The sequence below is a fragment of the Bidens hawaiensis genome, unplaced genomic scaffold (assembly GCF_021521415.1).
Source record: "Bidens hawaiensis isolate Kalapana, Puna unplaced genomic scaffold, B.hawaiensis_p1.1 tig00021540_1, whole genome shotgun sequence".
In the NCBI taxonomy this organism is placed as follows: domain Eukaryota; kingdom Viridiplantae; phylum Streptophyta; class Magnoliopsida; order Asterales; family Asteraceae; genus Bidens; species Bidens hawaiensis.
Window position 1 is genome coordinate 161,875 of NW_027493356.1, and position 24,368 is coordinate 186,242.

General features: G+C 37.7%; 3 protein-coding genes across 3 annotated transcripts; 1 reads left to right on the top strand and 2 right to left on the bottom strand.

Annotated features, from left to right (window-relative positions):
• Positions 1-501: 501 nt before the first annotated feature.
• LOC143563851 (putative disease resistance protein At1g61300) lies at positions 502-3,516 on the bottom strand. The gene has a single exon (XM_077051301.1). The coding sequence runs from the start codon at positions 3,336-3,338 to the stop codon at positions 618-620; it is 2,721 nt and encodes a 906-aa protein (XP_076907416.1). The 5' UTR covers positions 3,339-3,516; the 3' UTR covers positions 502-617.
• Positions 3,517-16,433: 12,917 nt separating this feature from the next.
• LOC143563858 (uncharacterized) lies at positions 16,434-17,114 on the bottom strand. Its single transcript, XM_077051307.1, has one exon. The coding sequence runs from the start codon at positions 17,112-17,114 to the stop codon at positions 16,434-16,436; it is 681 nt and encodes a 226-aa protein (XP_076907422.1).
• Positions 17,115-20,896: 3,782 nt separating this feature from the next.
• Positions 20,897-23,882, top strand: LOC143563859 (uncharacterized). The gene is made up of 6 exons (XM_077051308.1): positions 20,897-21,046; positions 21,118-21,586; positions 21,709-22,223; positions 22,307-22,860; positions 22,995-23,130; positions 23,226-23,882. Exons 1-6 carry the CDS (start codon positions 20,897-20,899, stop codon positions 23,880-23,882), a joined length of 2,481 nt encoding a protein of 826 aa, XP_076907423.1.
• The last annotated feature ends 486 nt before the right edge of the window (positions 23,883-24,368 follow it).

Genomic DNA, 24,368 nt, shown 5'->3' on the forward strand with positions numbered 1-24,368 from the left:
TTATTCACTAAAAGATAATTAAAGATCATATATTTTTTTCTCGCTTTGATTTTAATTGTAATAACTAGTTTGAACATAAGACCATTGTTCTTGAAAAATGACATAAATAAACAAGGAATGAGAATTCAAGGACCAGAAGGTTAAAAATGTATGTGTAACACAATTATACATATAAGATTACTTGTTACAAACAAAAGGAATTCTAAACATAATAAAAAGTCACACATTATTTGTCTTCAAAGTAAACATCTAATGCGACAAAGATATGACATATTCCAGCTCGATCTCAATTCCAATCTAAGAGCGCCTCCACACCTACAGTTTTATCGTTAATCAGCGTACCTTGTGTAAGACCAACATTGCATTCTCCTTGTACCAACTCATTCTTCAGTAATTTCATCTGCAAAAAACTCGTAAATAATTCATGTGGACTTGTAGTATACCACGCCATAGAAATCCTAAAGATGAACAAATGTGTTTACATACCCTCTGAATCATTCGTACAGCAGTCACACCACATATCCAACTTTCCGTTCCCCACGTAAAAGTAACGTACAAGTGATGTTAAGTCGCATAACAGCAAAACAATATTAATGATTTATTAGGATATTCGCTTTTCATACCTTAAGCCGTGCTTTAATGTAATCGTTAATATTGCTTTCATGCTCAAATTTGATGTTGGGTATATGATTATCTCCATAACTCCATCTATTCATGCTAGGACATCCATCCACTACAATAAACTTCAGAGATGGATAATTGATGATAGAATGGCCAGAGTAGAAACTCTCCAGTTTGGGCAGCTCAGTAAGGTAAATACTACAAAGGGGAAGCATGCCAGTTTTAACTCCATATGTTTGCTCATCGTCGGCCGAAATAACAACCGTCATACTCTTACAATTCCAAATTTCTATTTCTCTCAGATTGGCAAGCCCTTGTGCTACACTTACAGGGAATAACTCTGATAAGGAGTCACAAAATGAAATGTCGATTTTGGCAAGGTTACAAAAGATTATGTATTCATGTGGCCTGTCCCATAGAACTTTCAACCTATTCAATTTGTACAAGTTTATTTCTTTCACTTTGGAGAAACACTCTCTATTTGCCAAATACCTTATTTCTTCGAAACCTGCTGGACAAACTGGTAGGATGTTATCCAAACCTTCAAGCCCCGACATACACAACACTTCACTTGCCTGAATCAGTTTTGCTATTGCCTTCGTGAATGGGAAGCTAGTTTTTGACATTCTGAGGGTGCGTTTGTAACCACGATTATCGAAATAGTCATTATCGTCCTGAATTTTATATTCTATCAAAGTTTCAACTTGGAAATCTTCAGGAATATAACCCAATTTAGAAGCTCTTAAATGCAGAATTTTTAGGGACTTCAATTTACTTAGTTCCTTAAGAAATCTACAATCCCCATCCTCCTTCAACCAAACATACAACTCTTCCAACCTAATGAGCTCTGATATGACACTCTGTGTTACAACAGAAATACCACATTTGCAAACATCTAGCACCCTTAAATTGGTCAATTGCCCAATCTCTTTAGGGATATCAGTAATTCCAGTTTTTCTAAGTTTTAGAATCTCAAGGCATGTTAACTTCCCAAGTATAGAAATTTCACGAAGAGATCTGTTTCTAGATAGATCTAGAATGAGAAGTTCTTTAAGCTGATCAAGTGATCGTGGGAGAGATGGAATTTTGTTATTCGACATATCTAAAACTTTAAGTTTCTTCATATGTTGAAAGAAATCATCATGAACGATTGAAAGAACATTGTCTTGTATAAGAAAAGTATCTAGCTGTGGGAAACGAAGTTCATGATCAGGAAGCTCACGGATTTTATTTACCATAAGCGATACCTTATTGTAGCTTTCTAAGTGTTTTGTTGGTTGCCATTCTCTCAAACCATTTCCGGACCGCACCCAAAACTTGTCATTACCTTCAGAAGCAATGAGCATTGCCATATCACGAACAAGATCGTGCATTTTGATCAAAACTTTTTTGTATCCTTTTTCAGTCGATAACAAAAAGGATGATTTAAGGGTGTCGATAGCCCCTCGAATTATATGTTTTGCATCCTGCATACTACAATCAGGATCATCAAATATTCCTATAGCCAACCCATAATATGCCAACCTTTTAAGGTCAATGGCTGCATCTTCTGGGAACAAACTACACAATAAGAAACATGATTTGGCTACTTTATTTTTAAGATAGTCGTAGCTTAGCTTCAATTGCAATATTCCTTTAATTTTGTATTCGACGTCCCTAGAGATTGGATTACGTAGCCGGTTAAGTGCCGCCTCCCAACTTTCTATCTCTTTGTTTTTCAAAGCTTTTCCCACAGCTTGAATAAAAAGTGGCAATCCATCACATTCTTTAACAATATCCAAAGCAACTCGTTTTAATATAGCATCCCATTCACGCTCGCCAACCACGCGTTCAAAAAGAGCCCACGCTTCTTTTTCTTTCAAAGGATTTAATTTAATAATCTTAGCATTCATTGCCTCACACGCATCTTTCATTCTAGATGTAAGCAAAATCTTACAGTTCATATAGCTATTCCCACATGGAATGCCCACTTCATCTAGCTTCAATTCCTCCCACACGTCATCTAGGATGATCAGAACCTTCTCTCCGTTTAATATTCTTCTTGCTGCTACTTGAACCATTTCTCTAATCTTTTCGACAACAATATCTTGAGAGACTGATATAAATTCAATACAATCAAACTGATTCTTCATTTCTGCATAAACTTCTTGGGCCAGGGTGGTTTTACCCACACCACCTAATCCAACTATTCCAACTATTTGTTCATCTTTTACAGCTTGAATAATGGTCTTCAAAGTTGACTTTTGGGTATCAATGTTTTCAAGATCTTTTGGTTGGTAGATGTCCGTGAATCCTGGGGTGGGAAGAGGATCGAAGACATAATCTTTAAAACGCTCACCGTCTTGTTGGTGCTTAATAAGAGGAGTTTCTTTTTTCGCCATCTTACCGTAATGATAGAGGTTGCCCAAATTTACACAGAAGGGTAAGTTGCAGCAAGTCTTCTTGGATTCATCTTCTTCGCTAATCAACTTAGTGACTTCGGATATTGTAACATTTGCATTGTTTATCCAGTTTACCAGTTCTCCGGTATCCTCCCCTTTATCTTCAGCGACAGACATTCGTCGTTGAAGTGTTTCCTTCATAGCCTTGAGCTTTTCAACTTCCTTTTTCAAAGTTTTAATATTTTCAGAGGAATTCCACATGTAGCTAATTTCCTTTGTAGCCACACCAAACAAGGAGTCCACTACTCTTCCGACTAAGTAATTAACGGCCTCCATTCTTGTCCGGCGAGATTTGGATTGAAAAGTAGTTCAAAATGATAGTATGTAGATCTACAAACAAGAGACAATTATTATAAGATGACAAAAACCAAGAAAGATAATCATGGAAGTGAATAAGTATAAAAGTTAGATATAATTTAAAGAGTTGGTTATATACACCATTTGACATTTAATCTCACACCGTTTCTGTCCAGATAGAGGTCAAAAGGCCGTTTGACCAACTTTTATCAAAGTTTGACTGTTTTGATGGATCAAGAGCGATTATAACAATTGTATTCTGCCGTCAAGTTATCAATTCATTAATCAAAAGAGGCTTTAAATAGCCAAACAAATTACAACCAACTCAAGACTCAAAACCCTAAAAAGACTGAACAACCTGGACTACGTGGACTACATGACCACGACTTCTAGACTTATTCAAAATACCAACTACCCACTAACTTAACAAACTGAAAATAAACAAACGTGCATTCTAGATAACTTGGACAATACGGCGACCCTTTTCAATAAAGACTGACCCGACCCATGATCCATGACACCAATTTGAATTATAAACTCTAACACCCCCTCTTAATTCAAATTGTTGTTACTCCCAACTTCAACCTCAGCTTACTGAACTGTTCCACCCCCAAAGCTTTGGTCATAATATCTGCCACTTGATCTTCTGTGTAACATGACTTCTTCTTTCAATGGCCCGTTAAGAAAGGCCGATTTCACATCGAACTGTTGTACTTCCCACCCCTTTTGTGCAGCAAGTGACAAAACTGTTCTTATTGTTTCGAACCTTGCCACCGGTGAGAAGGTGTCTTCATAATCTATTCCGTATTTTTGTGCGTACCCCTTTGCAACAAGGCGTGCTTTGTACTTGTGAACTTTCCCTTCTGCTGTTGTCTTTACTCTATATACCCATTTGAGCCCAATTGCTTTCTTCCCTTGAGGAAGAGTTGTGAGTGTCCAAGTTTGATGCTTATGTAAAGAAGCCAACTCCTCCTCCATTGCTTTTCTCCATTCTTTAAACTTGGCTGCTTCAACATGAGATTCTGGTTCAACTAATGATAGTGCGAATTGACAAGAACCATAGGCATCATCTTCAATGGCATGTGTATTATCATACACATCATTAAGTGAACGCATCCTCAGAATTCGATTTTCTGAGTCTGAGCTTGACTCAGCATTGTCACAGTTGGTTGGAGGAGTGCATGGAGAACCTTCACGAGAAGTTCTTTGGCTGGATGACCTTTCTTCTTCAGGAGCATTTGAATGACTAACTGGTGAATCATTTTGAGAAGTTCCATTTGATTCACTTTCTTCATTGACAACATCAGCAACATTTTCATCTTCGGCCAACAATTCACCCCCTTCATATCCAACCCCGTTTGAAGTACCACAATCTTCACTTTTCCACTTTGCCCCCTCATCAAAAATGACATCCCTACTTGTTATAATTCTTTTTGTACCAAAATCATAAAGCCTATATGCTTTTGAATTTGAGCAATAACCAACAAATATGCACTTCCTAGATTTGGAATCCAACTTTTTTCTAAGTTGAGCCGGTACCAAACCATAGGCAATGCACCCGAACACTTTTAAATGACTCACCGAGGGTTTTTCACCATACCATGCTTCATACGGTGTCATGTCTTGAACAGCCTTTGTTGGAGACAAACTTAGAATATATGCAGCCGTTGCAATAGCTTCACCCCAGAAACATTTGCTTAAATCTTTCCCTTTTAGCAAGCATGTAGCCATATCGACTACCGTTCGATTTTTACGTTCAGCCACCCCATTTTGTTGGGGAGTATAAGGAGCTGTAAGTTCCCTATGGATACCATGCTCTTCACAAAAACTTGTGAATGCTCTAGAACAGAATTCTCCTCCACGATCTGTTCATAAAGTTACAATTTTCTTTCCTGTTTCATTTTCCACACGTGCTTTGAAAATTTTAAATTTTCCATAGCTATTAGACTTCTTAACCATAAAATACACCCATGACATTCTTGTATAATCATCAGTGAACATTATAAAATAATAGTTACCCCCTAGAGACATGGTTTGCATGGGTCCAACTAGATCAGCATGAACTAGTTGTAGTGTTTTGGTTGCTCGCCATGCACCTAGAGGAAACGCCTTTCTTGTCTGTTTGCCAAAAATGCAGCCTTCACATACACCCACTGCATTCAGCCTTGGCAGCCCTTTTACCATTGCCTTGTAGACTAGCACCTTTAACCCTCTTTCATACAAATGCCCATACCTTTGATGCCATAACACATCGTCATTGTTGTTCACAGTTGCTAGTGCCTTTTGCTTTTGCCCTTTCTTAACATGTAGAGGGAATACATTGTTTTCAGCCATTTCTATTCGGCTAACATGTTTGCCACTTCTAGAACGAGTAATAGTACATGCACCATTATCAAAAAGTAAGGCATACCCGGCTCTCATAAGTTGCCCTACACTTATAAGATTATAACCAAGTGCTGGTGCATATTGTACCTCATTTAGTGTCTTGTGTTTTCCCATGCTATCTTCTAGGCTCACAATACCTTTTCCTTCCACTTGTATACCCGTTCCGTTTCCCATCTTCACTGTAACTTTCTTGGCCTCATTTATGTCTTTGAACAACCCACGTTGTCCTGTCATATGATTAGAACACCCGCTGTCTATAAACCAGACATCATCCTTGTGTTCTTCATTTTTTGCAATGGCCATGTACAACAGACCATCTTCCTCCTCTTCCTCTTGCTCGTTAACAGCAGCATTCGCTCTTGGCTCACTCCAACATTCTGATTTCACGTGCCCAAACTTGTTACAGTTGTAGCACTGAACACCCCCTCTTCCTCTTGCAGAGAATCTGCCACGCCCTCTGCCTCTCCCTCTTGGGAAGCCTCTTCCCCGTCCTCTATAAACGGGTTGTTCATCTTCTCTAGCCTGGAATGCTTGTTCTTCAACAGCAACATCTGTACCTCGGTTAACTCGACATTCATGAGCCTGCAATAAGCCCATAAGCTGATCAAAAGTCAGCGTTGTGAGATCTTTTGATTCCTCAATTGCAGTCACCACATGATCCCACTTGGGTGGAAGACTTCTTAAAACCTTCTCCACAATTGTTTGATCTGACACATCTTCTCCAAGAGATCTTTTCTGGTTTACATTCTTCATGACCTTTGACAAGAAATCACCCACCGTTTCATTTTCCTTCATCTGAATAGTTTCAAATTCACGTCGTAAAGTTTGCAACTTCACAGTCTTCACCTTTGAATCTCCTTGGTACTCCGTTTTCAGAAGAGCCCAGGCTTGTGCAGCCGTCGTTGCTGCTGCTATTCGTGAAAAAACTTCATCATGCACTGCTTGTTGAATTAAGCTAAGAGCCCTAGCATCTTTCTGCCTGTTGTTACGAAGGCGAGTCCTGTCAGCATCTTCTTCATTGTAGCCCGTAACCACAAAATCCCAGAGATCATGAGAGGGGAGAAGGGTTTTCATTCTGATATTCCAGAATTCATAACCCTCACCTTTGAAGATTGGGAGTGGGGTTGTTGGGTTGGATGAATTAGGGTTTGCCATGAGAGAGATGATTGTTGAGATTTGGAGAGATTGATTATGTAGCGGATTCAGAACCTAATGCTCTGATACCATATGATGGATCAAGAGCGATTATAACAATTGTATTCTGCCGTCAAGTTATCAATTCATTAATCAAAAGAGGCTTTAAATAGCCAAACAAATTACAACCAACTCAAGACTCAAAACCCTAAAAAGACTGAACAACCTGGACTACGTGGACTACATGACCACGACTTCTAGACTTATTCAAAATACCAACTACCCACTAACTTAACAAACTGAAAATAAACAAACGTGCATTCTAGATAACTTGGACAATACGGCGACCCTTTTCAATAAAGACTGACCCGACCCATGATCCATGACACCAATTTGAATTATAAACTCTAACATGTTTATGGTCCGAACAATAATTATCAAAGTTGACTTTTTTGGTAACGTGGTTCATGGTGTTAAATTAGATGAGAGTGGTGTAGTTATAGCTTTGAGAATTTTAAAATTGTGTATTAAAAAATCAGTTTGTTTCCTTTATCGTTTCTTGTAATCAGGCATCAAAAGGTCCTGTTTGTCATATCATAATTTGTTGGTAACTTCAGAATCAAACTGTTTACAGGTTGTTTCTCTGCAGAAAAGATGTTACAAAATTCAAACAAAAATGAAAATTTTTTTATCAATTTAAGCCTCAAACAAATAATAATCAAGTTCATAGTTACCTAAAGCCTCTGAATATCACCACCACACATGTCTTTCGTATTACTTTGATACTGGATCATAAGAGAGGAATTGTGATGGGACAATTTGAAGTCTCTAGACTTCATTCTTGGTTAAGAATCACAGGAGGTATATTGACAATTATACCCTTCCGGATAAAGAGAAATCACATACCAAAAAGATTGGCTTAATTTTGATGTACTAATATGATAAAGTTAGGATAGGTGTTTTTAAAGGATAATATTGATCGTCACCCTACATACATAATTAACCTCTTTATATTTTCATGTAGGCATATGCATTAGCTAGCTTGCATGTATGTTCAGCACTTCAGCTTATCAATCATCATGCATGTAAGTTGATTGAGTTTCTCTAAATGTTTATGTTGTTAATGGAAGCATGTTGATAAACCATCCCAAATCTAAATATTTTGCATAATTATTTGATGTATTTTTATTGTATACATAGTTATTTAGGGAAATTTTAATTGGGGACATTAACGGGGGTTTGGCCTGTCACTTATAACCCCAACATGAAACCTGACTTCAGAAATTTTTAGCCGAAACTAGTAGTACTCGTACTCATGAAACTTGAACCCGAATTTAACAAACCTGACCCAACCCGCACTATTTCGAATCGAGTACTGATTACTTTTAGGGGCTTCGGGTAAAGCGGAATAACCAAGTATGCCCTAACTAATAGTATCAGATGCTCGATAGCCTGCCTTTAAAAAAAGATGGACTTTCAAAAAAACAAGATGCTTGGTAGTCATTTTCAGCATTTCATGTTATATCTAACAATTGTGTTATATTCAATGTTTTCATAACAGGATCGGACATTGAACCGGACGGGCAACTAGTTTACCGGTCGAACAGGCCGAACAATATTCCCTAAAAAATGGCGGTATGGACTGAAAAAATGTTTTTTCAAATAAAAGACAATTTTTTTCATAGTAAACCGGTTCGGACCGGCCGGTTTTCTGGAACCGGACGAAATGCATAGAACCGGACCGGTTCAACCGGCCAATCCGGTCCGATCTTAACAACATTGGTTATATCTTACAATTAATATACTAATTTTATTTTGCTTTCTTTTTTAATATAGCGTTGGAAATGGAGAAAGAAACAAAGAATCGAACGTGATCAAAGATGTTTTTGTTCGATTTTTTTTTCTAATCATTGGACTATGAAGATGTAAAACTAAGAAATATGAATTATAGGTTACTATTAAAGGAATATTGAGTTCTAATAAATATGGTACGTTCAAGAATTTGCATGACATATGCAGGTTTTTGTCGTGTACATATGACACTTATATTATTCACTATAAAAGGATGTTTTCTGATGATGTTAGTGAAAAAAGCTTAATAGTGTTGTTTCATGTATCAAAGACTCATGCACAAGTAAAAATAGTGTCACAACTACGGAGTCACATGTTCATTACTCATTACTATATGTCTAATTTGTCTTTGACTCACAAAGATAACTACTGTATTAATGATTCTCTACACAATAATTGAACGATTGATAAAAGAAAGAAAGTGTAAATAAGATTCACATTCTCTTTAATAGTTGAGTGGTTGAATAAAGATAAAAAGTATACATTATATTCGGAAAAAGAATACCTGCTAATGAAAACCATGCGTGGGACAAGTGCCATGGACTCTTTTATCAGTTGTGCTACTTTATTATTATTATTATTATTATTATTATTGTTGTTGTTGTTATTATGGGCACCCTCTCTCAAATCAATGTTTTGTTTTACTAGATTCCAAGTAAACATTACAATCCACTAGAGAAAAAAAAATCATCTTTTTTGTTAACTTTAGATTAATTGTCAATAGATGTTAACGAATTAGCGGAATTAATAGTGTGACATCAAAGATTAGAACAAATCTCAGATCAAGAATACAACAATGAAAAATGAAAATGAATATGATTCAATATTTTACGAGTTCAGAGAAACAATAACGAATGAGAATTGAATCGAATAGTAGTCTATACAAACAAGCCCTAATTTTATATTTAATTGAAGCCAACGGTCATTAACAAACTTATCAGACAAAATGTTCAAAACCAGTCCCTGACCTTTTTCCGGTTATTCACTTATGCATTTGAATCCCTTGTTCTTCATTAAGCACCGTTACAAAAAGTACCAAATACCCCCCTGGACTTTATTAACTGTTAAACAAGCAGTTCAACAACCCGACTAAACTAAGCATCATTTGCCTAACAATAGAATTATTAGTAATTATTATATACAATTGGTAATTTATGAGCTTAAGTTTTATTGATTACGAAGTTGTGTGACCCAACACATTGTGTGACCGAGGAGGATGGGAATTGGATTCCTCCATTATTTGTGTTCGAAACTGGGTGACTCGCGGTAGCATTGAAGAGTTCAAGTAGGAAATTAATTTTATTTATGAAAATGAGTATTCTGAAAAGTTAAATTAATAAATTAAACTTTAAATAACAACACTTCTTATTCAACAATCTCCAAAATTGCAATATGAACTTTTTAAAAACATTTTGTGGTAAACGGTTCAACCGGTTTACTGAAAATGTTGTTAAATTAATGGAAAGCACAACAGGCGGTGATCAAGATTCAAGTTCAGTATAGTGAAACACTTTGTTTGGATACAGAAATAAATGAATCTTTTCATGGGAACTTTGGTAAAGGAGAAGCTCATCCGTTAAGGATATTTATGGTTGTAAGGGATTTCTTGACGGTTGTTGATAACTTCTTTAAAGAAATCGGGATGTTAATTGATAGGTCGATGGTTAAGTCGGTTCACAAGTATCTGGTTCCAGTAAACCTGACTCCGGTTTTTGATGGTTTTCATGGAAGGGGGCGTATAGTTCTTCGGATGATGAAAGCGTGTGTTCTTTGTAGGTAATTGTAATATGATAAATGTTTAGATGATTTTGGGTAGATTTTGAACGTGGGAAGAACAAAAAATGAAATCCCTGTAAAAAAGGTTAAAAAGGTTGGATCACTATTAAGTTGGTTAATTATGAACAAATTAATAACTTTATTAATAGTTTAGGTGTTGTTTGGGTATAAAAACACAAGTAAATCATACCTTTAGCTTTTAATTATATGTTTAAAATCAATAAATATATAATATTAAATGTATCTTTTTAATCTGAAATGAGGGGTCACAATTTAATGATGTACGGGAGGCTAAGGCTCTCACATGCATGAGGCTGGTTCGATGTCTCACTATTAATGCGGTGAGTATTAGAATTGGAAGTCGGGATATCGATCCCAATCTTCTAGCTCTCAGAAGTGTACCTGAGTCACTACTCAAACACTTAGCACAAGATTGCAATCAAGCTAGAGTGGTTTATGGTGTCATTTTAACAAATACATTTAAAAGAAAACTGCTATATATGTAACTATATGTGCTAAACAGTCTATTTTAATCAACTATTATAGTACTTTTAACTACTATTTAAGAACCAGACCGAAAAGCCAAAAATTTTGACCCGAGCATGTGGTTTGGAGACTGGGGTTGTGGTTATGGGCTGGTCTGATTACAATCAATTGGATTACCGGATTGGACGAAAATGAAATAATAAATGGGCCATATGCTATTGAGCAAATGCTGTTGAATTTAGAAGTTGGCGGGTATATATATCTTTTTTGAGTGACCAAAGAATAAAGACCGTTGTAATTCAGGACTGATACATACCCGGTTTCAACATGGGTGTGTCAAGGCAGTTAATTAAGTGGGAATATGAAGAGGAAAAGTTTAGGGAAATAAATATTGCAATTATTATCCCAATTAGGTCTATTTATATGTTCTTGTTTTAGTTTATATATATATATATCCATGTTTATATATTAAAAAATATTGGGGTTTGTTAACCTTGTATTTGGAGAATTGCCATCTCGAATCGGCTAACCAGAGACTCACCCATCTCGATCGGGTCAACTATCCTATAATTTCTTGTTTCAGTTTCGGGGTTCTATCATTTGGCTTCATTGTCGGAAACGAAGCAAATATGGCTCATACCCGGAATAGTCAAATCAAAATGGGAGGTTCAAAAGATGATCTGATTGTTGTTCAATTAGCAGAAATCGCAGCAAGATTAGATGCAATTTTTGGAACCATGAAGGACGATGTTGAAGCAATCAAGGCTCGGATGTATGGAACACCTTCCAGGTGCCACAAATATGAAGCCATTCCCATAAAGTCAGAAGCCGACTACTGGTAAACATGATTGTCTTCGCAAGGGGGACCGTATCAGATCCAATCTGGGTATGGAGGTTGATGAGATCAGTCTGACGGTTGATGAGGTGATGGGAGATGATTACAATCGTAAAGAAGCAGATAATGATGATGAAAAGGACACGGTGGCGGAGGATGGCCTTCACAGTCCACTAGCACTTCTGGTTAAAGAGAAGAAAACGTGAGATTATTCCATACCAGGAGTCGAAGAAACAATTCGTGAAGATTTTTCTCTTCAAATAAATTGAGAAGAATTTACCAAAGAGAAAGAAACTCAAGAGAAAGGGAACAAGTATGAATGTCTGTGCCAGGATAATCGGGATCAAATCCAAGTTGCAGATGATGATCAAAATCGAAGGCTGATAATGCAAAGGCCTCTCAAGGTCCTTTCAGATCAAAGCACTCCCAGCTGCGGCGGCTGTTTTATCTTATGCCAATCCGATCTTGATGATGATTGGATCTACCACCTATATTACATGTGGCCGGATGAAGTCCCAAGAACGATGACAGTGTTTCAGAGAATTGAGCAGGGTCTTCAGAAAAAAAGTCAAAATTCAGCAGCCTTTCACCATCTCACCATGAAGCCATTTGAGGAACATCAGACAAATGGAACAGATCGAGATAACTACATCCGACTTGAGGACAAGTCTTATTCTCGTGCCGCATGTATTGATACATACCCGGTTCCAACATGGGTGGGTCAAGGCAGTTAATTAAGTGGGAATATGAAGAGGAAAAGTTTAGCGAAATAAATGTTGCAATTATTATCCCAAATTAGGTCTATTTATATGTTCTTGTTTTAGTTTATAGATATCCATGTTTATATATTAAAAATATTAGGGTTTGTTAACCTTGTATTTGGAGAATTGTCATCTCGAATCGGCTAACCGAAGACTCACCCATCTCGAATCGGGTCAACTATCCTATAATTTCTTGTTTCAGTTTCGGGGTTCTAAATGATAGAACCCCGCAAATAAAATATTAAGTTGACAGAAATAAGAAATAAAAAAGAACAAGGATAGTTAGCCCGATTCGAGAAGAGCTAGTCTCCGATTAATCCGATTCGAGAAGGATTAGGTCTCCGATTAAAAAGGTATAAAAACCCTTAATTTGATCAACATAAACATTCTTATCCATAACTTAAAACATGAACACTTATATAGACACAATGTATTAATAAATGATGCGGTTACTTAGATACATCCCGCCGGGTAAAACGACTTGTCCTCAAGTCGACAACCCGATATTTGTTGACCGTTGGGCCAAGCGATAAGCCATTCAATCATGGGCTGACCCACTTCATGAACCAAATGATGTGTGACAGTCGATCGGAACACCATGTCAATTCCCGAACCTTTTGTAATAGGCATACGAGCTACAGGTGTGGTGCTCAACTGATCTACACCAACCAAATTCGTATCACACAAATTAGATGGGATATCGAGGCTGTTTTCTGGATAGCACCCCATGATTACCAACAAAACTTTATGATTATTAGATTCTGGAGAGGGTAACGACTCAACACCAAAAACACTCTCGGATCCTTCCTTATCACCAGATCTGATCCACTTCAACTTTTCCTTGCACAGGTCTTCTTGTTTGTCATTTTTCCCTTGATTTTCTCCTTCCGGTATCTCATCAGTTACTTCAGAATCATAGCTCTTGGCAACTCCTAAAACTCCGGACACGGAACTGTCACCGGTATCGACCTCCTCGACCCGATCTGCCAATGGACCTTGAGGTACATCCTCAGGTTTCTTGTTATCACTGGAATCACCAAAACATGGTTTAATTTCAGAATCACCACATTCATTGTTACACCTTGCAAACGTTCCCGGCAATCAATATTTCCCAGCCGCTTAAACGACTTGTCCTCAAGTCCATCCAATAGTTGTAGAGCCACGCGATCAACCTTTCAATCATGGCTTGACCCGCTTCCTAAACCCCATAGCCATCTTGAACTAAACAAGGCTGATGTCGAACATGGACCAGATTGAACAATGAAGCATAAGAGAACGGATGGAGGCGAGGGTCTATTAGGAGGGCAAGCTCACAAGTCACATGGATGACCCTACTGATGGTAGGAGGCAGCCCAGGCAATGGCTTATCCTCAAGGGGATTGGCCAAATCAAATGCTAGGTTTTTCTCCAAATCTCCGTTCTTTGTATTTAGGGGCAATACAATCAGATTAAATTGATCACCCAAAATGTTCTGATTTGAAAACTCCCTATGGAAGCCTTGTGCCCATTGTTTAACACTTACCAGCTGCTTAGATTGATCTTCACCATTGCTAGGGTTATCGTCTAGGTCTTCCTCTTTAGCCAGATCCAATTGTGAGTCATGAGGTTCCTCCTGGACTTTGAGAATGGATTGTGATGACTGAGGTTTGGCAGGTGAATCGAATTTATGGGTCTTAATCTCCAGAATCTGATTGTCACCCTTCCAGCTATCAGAATTGACCATCTCTTCCTTTTTGTCGGTCATTAAACTGTCATCCGCCACTGTGTTCTTTCGATCCTTTTTCACGGTAACTGCCATCTCCGATCATCTGAGCCTTGATTGCTGCATTATCATCCTTCATATTTGCTAGGATGGAGTCTAATCGTGACGCAATGGCTGATAATTGGGTAGCGATAACCGAATCCCGGGTTGTAAGCGCTATTCGAGTTTCCCGGCAATGGAACCAAATGATAGAACCCCGCAAATAAAATATTAATTTGATAGAAATAAAAAAGAACAAGGATAGTTGGCCCGATTCGAGAAGAGCTAGTCTCCGATTAATCCGATTCGAGAAGGATTAGGTCTCCGATTAAAAAGGTATAAAAACCCTTAATTTGATAAACATAAACATTCTTATCCATAACTTAAAACATGAACACTTATATAGACACAATTTATTAATAAATGATGCGGTTACTTAGACCCTTCGTCATCCTCGTCCTTTTATCTCCCTTGGACCCTTCAGCCTAATACGGGTTCGTATCAAGGACCGTGTTCATAAGTTGGTGAATATGAAATGACCTAAGTTGACAAGTTGGTTAAGTTGGTTTAGTTTCTTAATTGTAATTTGATTATTATGGTAATGTCTTGATCTCTAAGTTAAGGTTAGATTATATACGTAGGGCTTGGTTAGAGGCTTTAGATGTGTGATCACTAGCGAACTATTGTAACGAGTTTTTTAGTCAGTTTTCTCGTGCAATTATAAAGCATTTGATTGATCATATGTCTTGAAAGATCAACTACCTACATAACACAATGGCAAAAGATGACTTCATACGCCCGCGATAGCAGAAAACGTGGGTACGTAGCCTAACCCACCATCTCGTGTTTCCGGGGAACCCATCACCCGATTGCCCACTATGATAAAACCCAGTTAGAATCAGATTTGAACTTGAGATCTTGTAGTCTCCAACCCAAATCTTCACTTATCCTTTAATGCCAGTTGAGTTAAAGCCCATTGGCATGTGTATGTCTATATACTTGGATGATATTAATATTGATATAAGGGTAAAACAAAGGTTGAGTCCCCAACTAGTACTTTACCCGTAAACATCAACACGAAAATGTGATGACTACATTAATTCAATAATTAATGCAAACTTACAAAACAAATGCACTCAGAGAGATCAAGAACTACTTTTTTGGACTATTTTGAGTTCCTTATCTTTATATATATTATACATATAGTTGAATAACACAACACTAAAGCTGAATAATTTAAACAATACATCAGAATATTAATAAATGACTAAGCATAATAATAGCAATAAATGTGAAAAATTTATAATTTTCGTACCTCCATAAATGTTGGTTGAAAGATTTGGAGTTGAGAATGAAGGAGATAAGAAGAACAATGAATGAATGTGCTATTGGAAGAAGATAAACGTTTGAGTTTTGAATTCGGCCTGGTTAAGAGTGGTTCCGACCCAAAACCGCTTCTAATTAATCATTGTGAATCTTTAGAAGCGGTTCCACCCGTAAACTTAATCTTTGACCGCTAGTAATCTTGACATTTGTATTTCTAGAAAATAAAATAATAATAATAATAATAATAATAATAATAATAATAATAATAATAATAATAATAATAATTAAACTTTTACCATGAGCGTAAATTATCAGAATTGTTATGTGGACTATTTACTTCATCAATAAGATTTTTACTAACCCTCTTCAGAAATCCGCCAGTCTCTAATCACCTAAAAAAATAACAAGTTAATTCTAATACATATTATGTAGCAAAGCAATATATATTACTACAATTAGGATATGTATATTTCACGCCTCATGTCGTATCGCAATATAATCATTAATAATATAATTAATCTTTTATCATTAAAAAGAATGTAATTTATCAAAAAAGTTATGTGGACTATTTACTTCATCAATAAGATTTTACATACCCTCTTGAAAACCCTCTTCATAAATCCGCCAGCCTCCAATTGCCTAAAAAAGTAACAAGTTAATTCGCATACATATCATATATCAACGAAATACATATTATTACAATTAGGATATGTATATTTCATACCTCATATCGTATCGCAATATAATCATTAATATTGTTATAGTGCCTCCTTTCATGCTCAAATTTGATGTTGGTTATAATGATTGTCTCCATAACTCCATCTTTTCATGCTAGGACAACCATAAGCCTCAATAAGCTTCAAAGAAGGATATTTGATAAAAGACCGACCAGAGAAGAAGCTCTCGAGTTTGGGCAAATTATCAAGGGAAATAAGTGCAAGTGGGAACACGATATCTGGAACCTGGTTTACCAATTCAATTTCACTTTCACATCTTTGCTCATTTTCAGCCGAAATAACAACCATCAAACTCTTACATTCAGAAATTGTTAATTCTCTCAGATTGACAAGCCCTTGTGCTACACTTACTGGGAATAACTCCAATAAGGAGGAGCAAAATTGAATGTCGATACTCTTTAGATTACAAAAGCTTATATATGTATGTGGACTATCCCATAGAAGCTCTAACCTACTTAAAAATTCCAAATTGATTTCTTCCACTCGGGAAAATAACTTGCCCTTTGTTTTCCTTTGACCAAGTTCATTTGATGTAACAGAGATCTGCAATGCATCCAGGTCACATGTCTTCACCAACCTTCTAATATTGTCACACTCACGCAACTCAATATGCTTTAATTCATAGAAACCTTCTTGATAGAGGTCAGGTAAGATATTATCTAAATCATTTATCCCACGCAAACTTAAGATTTCACACAACCGAATCAATTTCATAACTTGCATCGTGAATGGGGGACTAAGTTTTGAAATGTGTAGAATGCGTTTATGATGGTGTGTAACATCCTACTTTCGGTTATTATAATAAAATAAATTTTGTTATTTTGTAGTGGGTCGTTATCGGTTTAGATAAATAGAATGCGATTTGGGCTAGTGTTGGGTTAAATGGATATGGGTTATGGACTTGGGTTATAAAGAAAGAAGGAAAGACCATGGGCTTAAGCCCATGATCCATAAATATATAAAGCTTAATCACCATCTAATTCTCCATTCTACACATATTCCATACACTATCCAAAACACACACTTAAGATCTCTCTCTAGTTCTTCCCTTTTCTCTAGCCGAAACCAAGAAGGAAACCGAGCACCGACCCGAGGTAATGATAGTTTAATATTGTATGAGTTTAACCCGTTAGATATAGTCACGAAACGACGAGCCGACACCGTTAAACCGTTAAGTTACGGAATCCGGGTATTATCGGGTATAAACCGAACCTAAGATGAGCTTAGGGGTCACCCTAGCTTAGATATGGATCGAACGGGACGAAAAACGGTGAAAAACGAGTTAAAACCCGTTTTTCCGACGTATTCGCGGTTTTCCGGTGGCTTTCCGGCAATGGCGGCGCTGGAAAAGTTAATACGAGGTTAGGGGTGTCAGGGAATGTTCTGACATTCCCTGACCTAGCCCTAGTTCGCTAGGGAGTAATTGACGAATTAGAAGTAATTCGCTACCTGATTCGCTAAGGAAAGAATAACGAACTAGCCTTAGTTCGCGTCCAGATTCGTTAAGGAAAAGATAACGAATTAACCCCCGATTCGTTATAGCCATTCGTCAAGAAGATAATGAATTAGAAGGTCCAATTCGTTATCTGGACTGGTTCGTCATATGGACTGATTCGTTATAAGGTCCAGTTCGCTTAATAACCAGTTCGTTAAAGGGTTCAACTCGCTACATGGACCAATTCGTTATGATAATCCAGTTCGCTAAGACCAAAGTAACGAATTAGAAGTTTAATACAATGGCAGAATGGTCCCTTGACATATGAAAGAATGGTTTATTTACAAATAAGCCCTCGAACTTTTGAGAGAATGAATTAATTAATGATTCAAAATCTTAATGAAAAATGTGTTACGACAGTTAATGGAAATAAAATTTTTCCAAGCTGACCTTGGACCCTGCTAGGGACTGCCGCCCCTAGACCCCGCTGCCAGGGGCGCTGCCCCCGGACCCCCGTCCGTTGTGGGTTATATAAAGATAGAAATACGATATGAATAGCAATAGTAAATTGATACATGTAAATATTATACAGTTAGCCGTGCACAGCTCAAGAAAGGAATAACTATAAACGGTGAACGCAACCGCATTCAGGTGAGTTTCTAGCCCCATTTCCTTGTTATGTTTTCGGGGCTGTGTGCATACTCGATGTGATAGTTAATACACTTACCTTAACTGGTAAGTGTATGCCTTATATGGTTTATATGTTATGTATGTATGTCTTAAATGTAAATGAAAGCCTGTCGGTACGTGAACGATCTTCGGATATTACACGTGCTAACAAGGGAGGTATGTTATGATAGATGGATGTATATGATAGATATATGTACAATATATGGATATGTATGATTGATTAGAGAAAGTATGTATGTTATGAGTATGAAAAGACAGTATGCATGAAGATGAAGAAGGAGGGACCAGACCCTAATAATATCTGAGATAGAGAAGAAAGGGATCAGACCCTAATAATATCTGAGATAGAGAAGTAAAAATGGATCAGACCCTAATAATATCTGAGATAGACAAGAAAGGGATCAGACCCTAATAATATCTGAGATAGAAAAGGAAGGGATCGGACCCTAATAGTATCCGAGATAGAAAAGGACAGTAATTTATATAGTATGAAAATAATAAAGTATGAACGTATGTATGAACTTATGTATTGAAAGTAAAATAGTAAAGTAATTATTATGTGTCTTCGGATGCATAATTGAAGGTGAGTGAATGTATGGTATAATGTGTGATTAACTAGAACTCACTCAGCGTAGCTGACTTTTCGTATGCACGTAGGTTAACAGATTGAGACAGCTGGTTTGAGGTGGACACATGGCAGGTTGAAGAGGCTGGCATCTAAAGATCGTCATGATGTTTTGAATGTTATAATTTATGTTATGTTTTAAAAGACAATTTATGGATAATTGTAACGAATGGTTGATGTTTTATATTATTCCGCGAAAGTTTTAATTCACTCTGATATTTAGAACCGTGTTTATGAGTAAATCCAACACCAAATGTAGGGTACCGGTAACGGGGCCTTACATGGTGTTTTACATGTTTCACACTCCAGTAATATGAATTCGAAATGTAAAATTCTATCAAATTTTCATATTGGAAATCTTCGGGAATATGATCCAAGATAGGAACTAATAAACTTAGATTTTGGAGCGATTTCAATTCACTTAGTTCCACAAGAATATTACAATGCCCCATCATCGAAAGGTGCAGCTCTTCCAGCACTACCAAAAAACTTGATCTTTTCCGAAGGCGTTTTTTGTAGGAAAATTTTTGGAAACGGCCTATACCGAAAACTTCTGACAAATACGTGTTGTCGAAAAAACCCTCGTATACTTCCAACAAATTCACGACAGAATAATGTTGTCGGTAACTTCCTACAACATTTCCACATAAAGTAGTTTTTTGTTTTTCTTTTAGTTTGCTACAACTTTCCCACAAATAGGTGTTTTTAATATTATTTATATATTTTTAATAAAAATGAATAACATTATTAATACTTTCATTAATAGAAACACAATTAATTGAATTTTAAATTTTTGACCAATCTCCAACAAAAGAAATACATTATGTTGTTTAGTACCAACAACTTTTCATCAAAAAAAAGTTTATTTTTTGTTTTACAGACAAAATTTCCGACAAAAATGTATTTTTATTTTTTTACCGACAATTTTTCGACAAAAACATATTTTACGTTTTTGTTTTTGCTGGCAATTTTCCTACAAACTGAACGTACAAAAATACAAAATCGGGAAAAACCTTACTTTCTGCCAAAAACTGCATATAAACCCAATAAACCTTTTCGATTACAAACAACGTTTGGTTACAAAAGTAACACAATATTTTACGCATTCCAGCCGCTAACAAAAAAAACTAAACAAGATAACACATGCCATCCACAAAAATATCTAGATAAAATGTTTTAATAGAAAGCATACTAAGATTACTTCTTGGCTAATGTTTTTCATCGTCTCTTCAAATTGTTCCTATAAATGTTGCTCCCTTTCCTCTCATTCAGCCCGCTCTCATTCCATTTGTTTCAAACGATTTTCCAAGTTTTATTGAATGTCACGCTCTTTGTCTAATTCGGGTCCAACTTCTTGACGTAGCGTGATGATAAAATTGAAAGTCAAACACGTTGATTCTAAGAATACCCGTGAAGAACTTCCCAAAACTCCCAGAAAAGACGTAGATCGTAAATAAGATAAATAATTGAACCTGTTGATTCACATGAATACCAGGATCAATTCTTCCAACTATCGTTGATTCACAAAGAATACCGATAATTAGGTCTTTCACACACTAACACACACTATGATAAAGAGGAAATGATTTTTTCATATATTTCAAACTCCATTTTTTACATTACATAATCTCAAGTATTTAAAAGAAATAGAAAACCATTGGGCTTCTAATGATTAAACCAAAAGATATAAAATATTAATTTTAAACTCTTGTAATTCCATAACTTATTTCGTCATTATTTGTTAAACTTTCGAATATGCCTCCAAGGAGACAACAGAGACCGCTCGATGAGGTTTACGGACGAGAGTTGGAACAACGATTTATGGCACGGGTGGAGCAACGATTGGATCAAGTGGTCGATCAACTCACTGATCGAATGGCTGACTTAATGAATCGTAGAAGACAGGTCCCCGAAAACAGGGAGGGGCGTGACTTCGATAATCCTTTTTTGGTCATGATGGTTCGTCTTCCGAAGAGGGGTACGAGAGGGGACCAAGGCAAGAACCTAGTGATGGCAACCGACGTTGGGATGCGGGGATCCAAACTGATATCCCAGAATTTGATGGGACTAGTTTGGATCCGGAAGGGTTCATTGATTGGTTGGTTATTGTAGAAGAGATGTTTGAGTTCCGAGAGGTCCCTGAAAATAAGTGGATCTCTTTGATTGCTACCAGGCTATGTGGGAGGGCGTCAGCATGGTGGCAACAGTTGAAGATGACACGAAATAGACTCGGGAAGTCACGGATCGTGACATGGGCCAAGATGAGAAAGTGTTTGCGAGAGACTTTTTTACCTCACAACTTTCAACGGTTGATGTATCAACGTTTGCAGAATCTGAAACAGGGATCCAGGTCGGTTGATGAATATACGACTGAGTTTTATCATTTGATTTCTCGTAATGATATTCAAGAAACTGATGAACAACTCGTTGCTCGGTATATTGGAGGTTTAAGGGTTCAGATCATGGACTCTGTAAATCTTTTTGATCCATTAACGGTCGCCGAGGCATACCAAAGGGCCTTGGCTTTTGAAAAACAAAACCATCGGTGGGCGGTTCGTATTCACCAGCCCCTGCTGGAGGAAATTCGGGGTCGGGTAGTGGAGGACCTCGTGTTGTGCCTAGTCAACAGAGGTCGGGGGCCAACAACACTGGGTCGACTTCTAAAGGGGCTAGTAGTAGCAGGGTGAAGTATTTCAAGTGTGGTGAGACGAGTAATCGGCAAGTTGACTGTAAACAGGCGGGTAAGAGGCATTTGCTTGTTGAATCCGAAGATGAACAGTATGAAGAATATGAAAAGGCCCCAGAATATGATGTAGAACCCGAGTACGAGGAGGAGTTTGTGACCGGTGATGTGGGGGTGAATTTGGTGGTTAGGCGTTCTTGTTATACACCAAAGGCTGATGGAGACGGTTGGCTTAAACATAATATCTTCCACTCCACATGTACCATTTTGGGGAAGGTTTGCACGTTTGTTATCGATTCTGGAAGTTGTGACAATCTGATTTATGAAGAGGCAGTCCAAAAGTTGGTCTTGAAGACGGAGAGTCACCACAAGCCTTACAAGCTTCAGTGGCTTAAAAAGGTGGGGTAAAGATAACGCTTGTTCCTAGCAAGCCCAAATAGCTAGTCACAAAGCAGTCGGGTAACCTATTGACCCTTAATCAGTTTGAAGATGAGTTGGTGGAGGCAGACAATGTGTTTGTTTTGATAGGGAAGCCAGTGGCCGAGGAAGTTGAGGTTCCTGAAGCTATGATTCCTTTACTTGAGGAATTTTCTGATGTTTTCCCTGATGAGTTGCCTGATGGGCTACCACCTTTGCGTGAGATCCAACATCATATTGATTTGGAGCCTGGTTCACAATTGCCCAATAGGCCACATTATAGGATGAGCCCAAGAGAGCATGAAGAGTTGCGTAGACAGGTTGAGGAGTTGATTTCTAAGGGTCATGTTCGTGAAAGTATGAGTCCTTGTGCTGTTCCTGCTTTGTTAACTCCAAAGAAGGATGGTACCTGGCGGATGTGTGTTGATAGTCGAGCCATCAACAAGATTACTGTGAGGTACAGGTTTCCTATTCCTCGACTTGATGATTTACTTGACCAGATTAGTGGAGCCACTGTTTTCACAAAGTTGGATTTGAAGAGTGGTTATTACCAGATTCGTCTTAGACCTGGGGATGAGTGGAAAACAGCCTTCAAGACTCGTGAAGGGTTGTATGAGTGGTTGGTGATGCCTTTTGGTTTATCAAACGCGCCTAGTACTTTATGCGTGTGATGAATCAGTTGCTCAGGCCTTTTATTGGGAAGTTTGTGGTGGTATATTTTGATGACATTCTTATTTATAGTGCTTCTTTCAGTGACCATGTCGTGCATGTCAAGGAGGTTTTGGCCTTGCTTCGCAGAGACAATTTCTATACAGCAACAAAGAAATGTGTGTTCATGACCCCTAAAGTTTTGTTCTTAGGGTATGTTATTTCAGGTGATGGGATACAGGTGGATGAATCTAAGGTTGCAGCTGTTCAAAACTGGCCAACTCCTACCACCATTACTGAAGTTCGAAGTTTTCATGGACTTGCTTCTTTTTACAGGCGGTTCATTCCACACTTCAGTTCCATTATGGCCCATATTGCATGAAGGGAAAGACGTTTGTATGGACAGAGGGAGCAGAGTTAGCTTTTCAGGTTATCAAGGAAAAACTCACTACCGCACCAATTCTGGTATTTCCTAACTTTTCACTAGTTTTTGAACTTCATACTGATGCCTCGAAGGTTGGGATTGGCGGGGTCCTCAGTCAAGGGGGTCGACCAATTGCTTATTTTAGTGAGAAGTTAGCAGGGGCAAAGTTGAGATATAGTACTTATGACTTGGAGTTTTATGCAGTGGTCAAAGCTGTAAAGCATTGGCGTCACCATTTGTTTCATAAAGAGTTTGTTTTATTCACTGATCATGATTCTCTAAGGCATATTCGCACGCAAGACAAGATATCTCATAAGCACGGGCGTTGGTTGGCTTTTCTTGAAAAGTTTACTTTTGTGGTCAAACACAAAACTGGTGTTTCAAACCGTGTTGCTGATGCCTTGAGCATGAGGGGGAATCTGCTTGTTGCTGTGAGGATCAATGTGTTGGGGTTGGATGTTATTCGTGAGCAGTTAACCACTGACCCGTATTTTGCAGTTGTATTGCAGGATGTGCAAGTGGGTCAGCTATGTATTCCTGACTCCAGTCTTCGGTTGAAAATTATTTAGGAGTTACATGGGGAGGGTCATGTTGGTCGTGACCGTACTTTACATTTGGTGCAGTCTTCCTACTTTTGGCCTACTATGAGGAAAGAGGTAGATCGTTATGTTAAAAGGTGTCGAATTTGCCAAGTCTCAAAGGGCACTGCTACTAATGCGGGTCTCTATATGCCTTTACCAGTCCCTTCAAAACCTTGGACTGACATTAGTATGGATTTTGTGTTGGGGTTACCTCGGACTCAGAGGGGTAACGATTCGATCTTTGTTGTTGTTGATCGGTTCTCCAAGATGGTGCACTTTATTCCTTGCAAGAAGACGACCGATGTAGTTAATGTGGCTCAATTATTTTTCCGGGATGTTTATCGTTTGCATGGTTTGCCATCTTCTATTGTTTCTGACCGGGATACTCATTTCTTGAGTCATTTTTGGCGCAGCCTATGGAAAATGGTGAACACTCAACTTAATTTCAGTAGTGCCTATCACCCTCAAACGGAT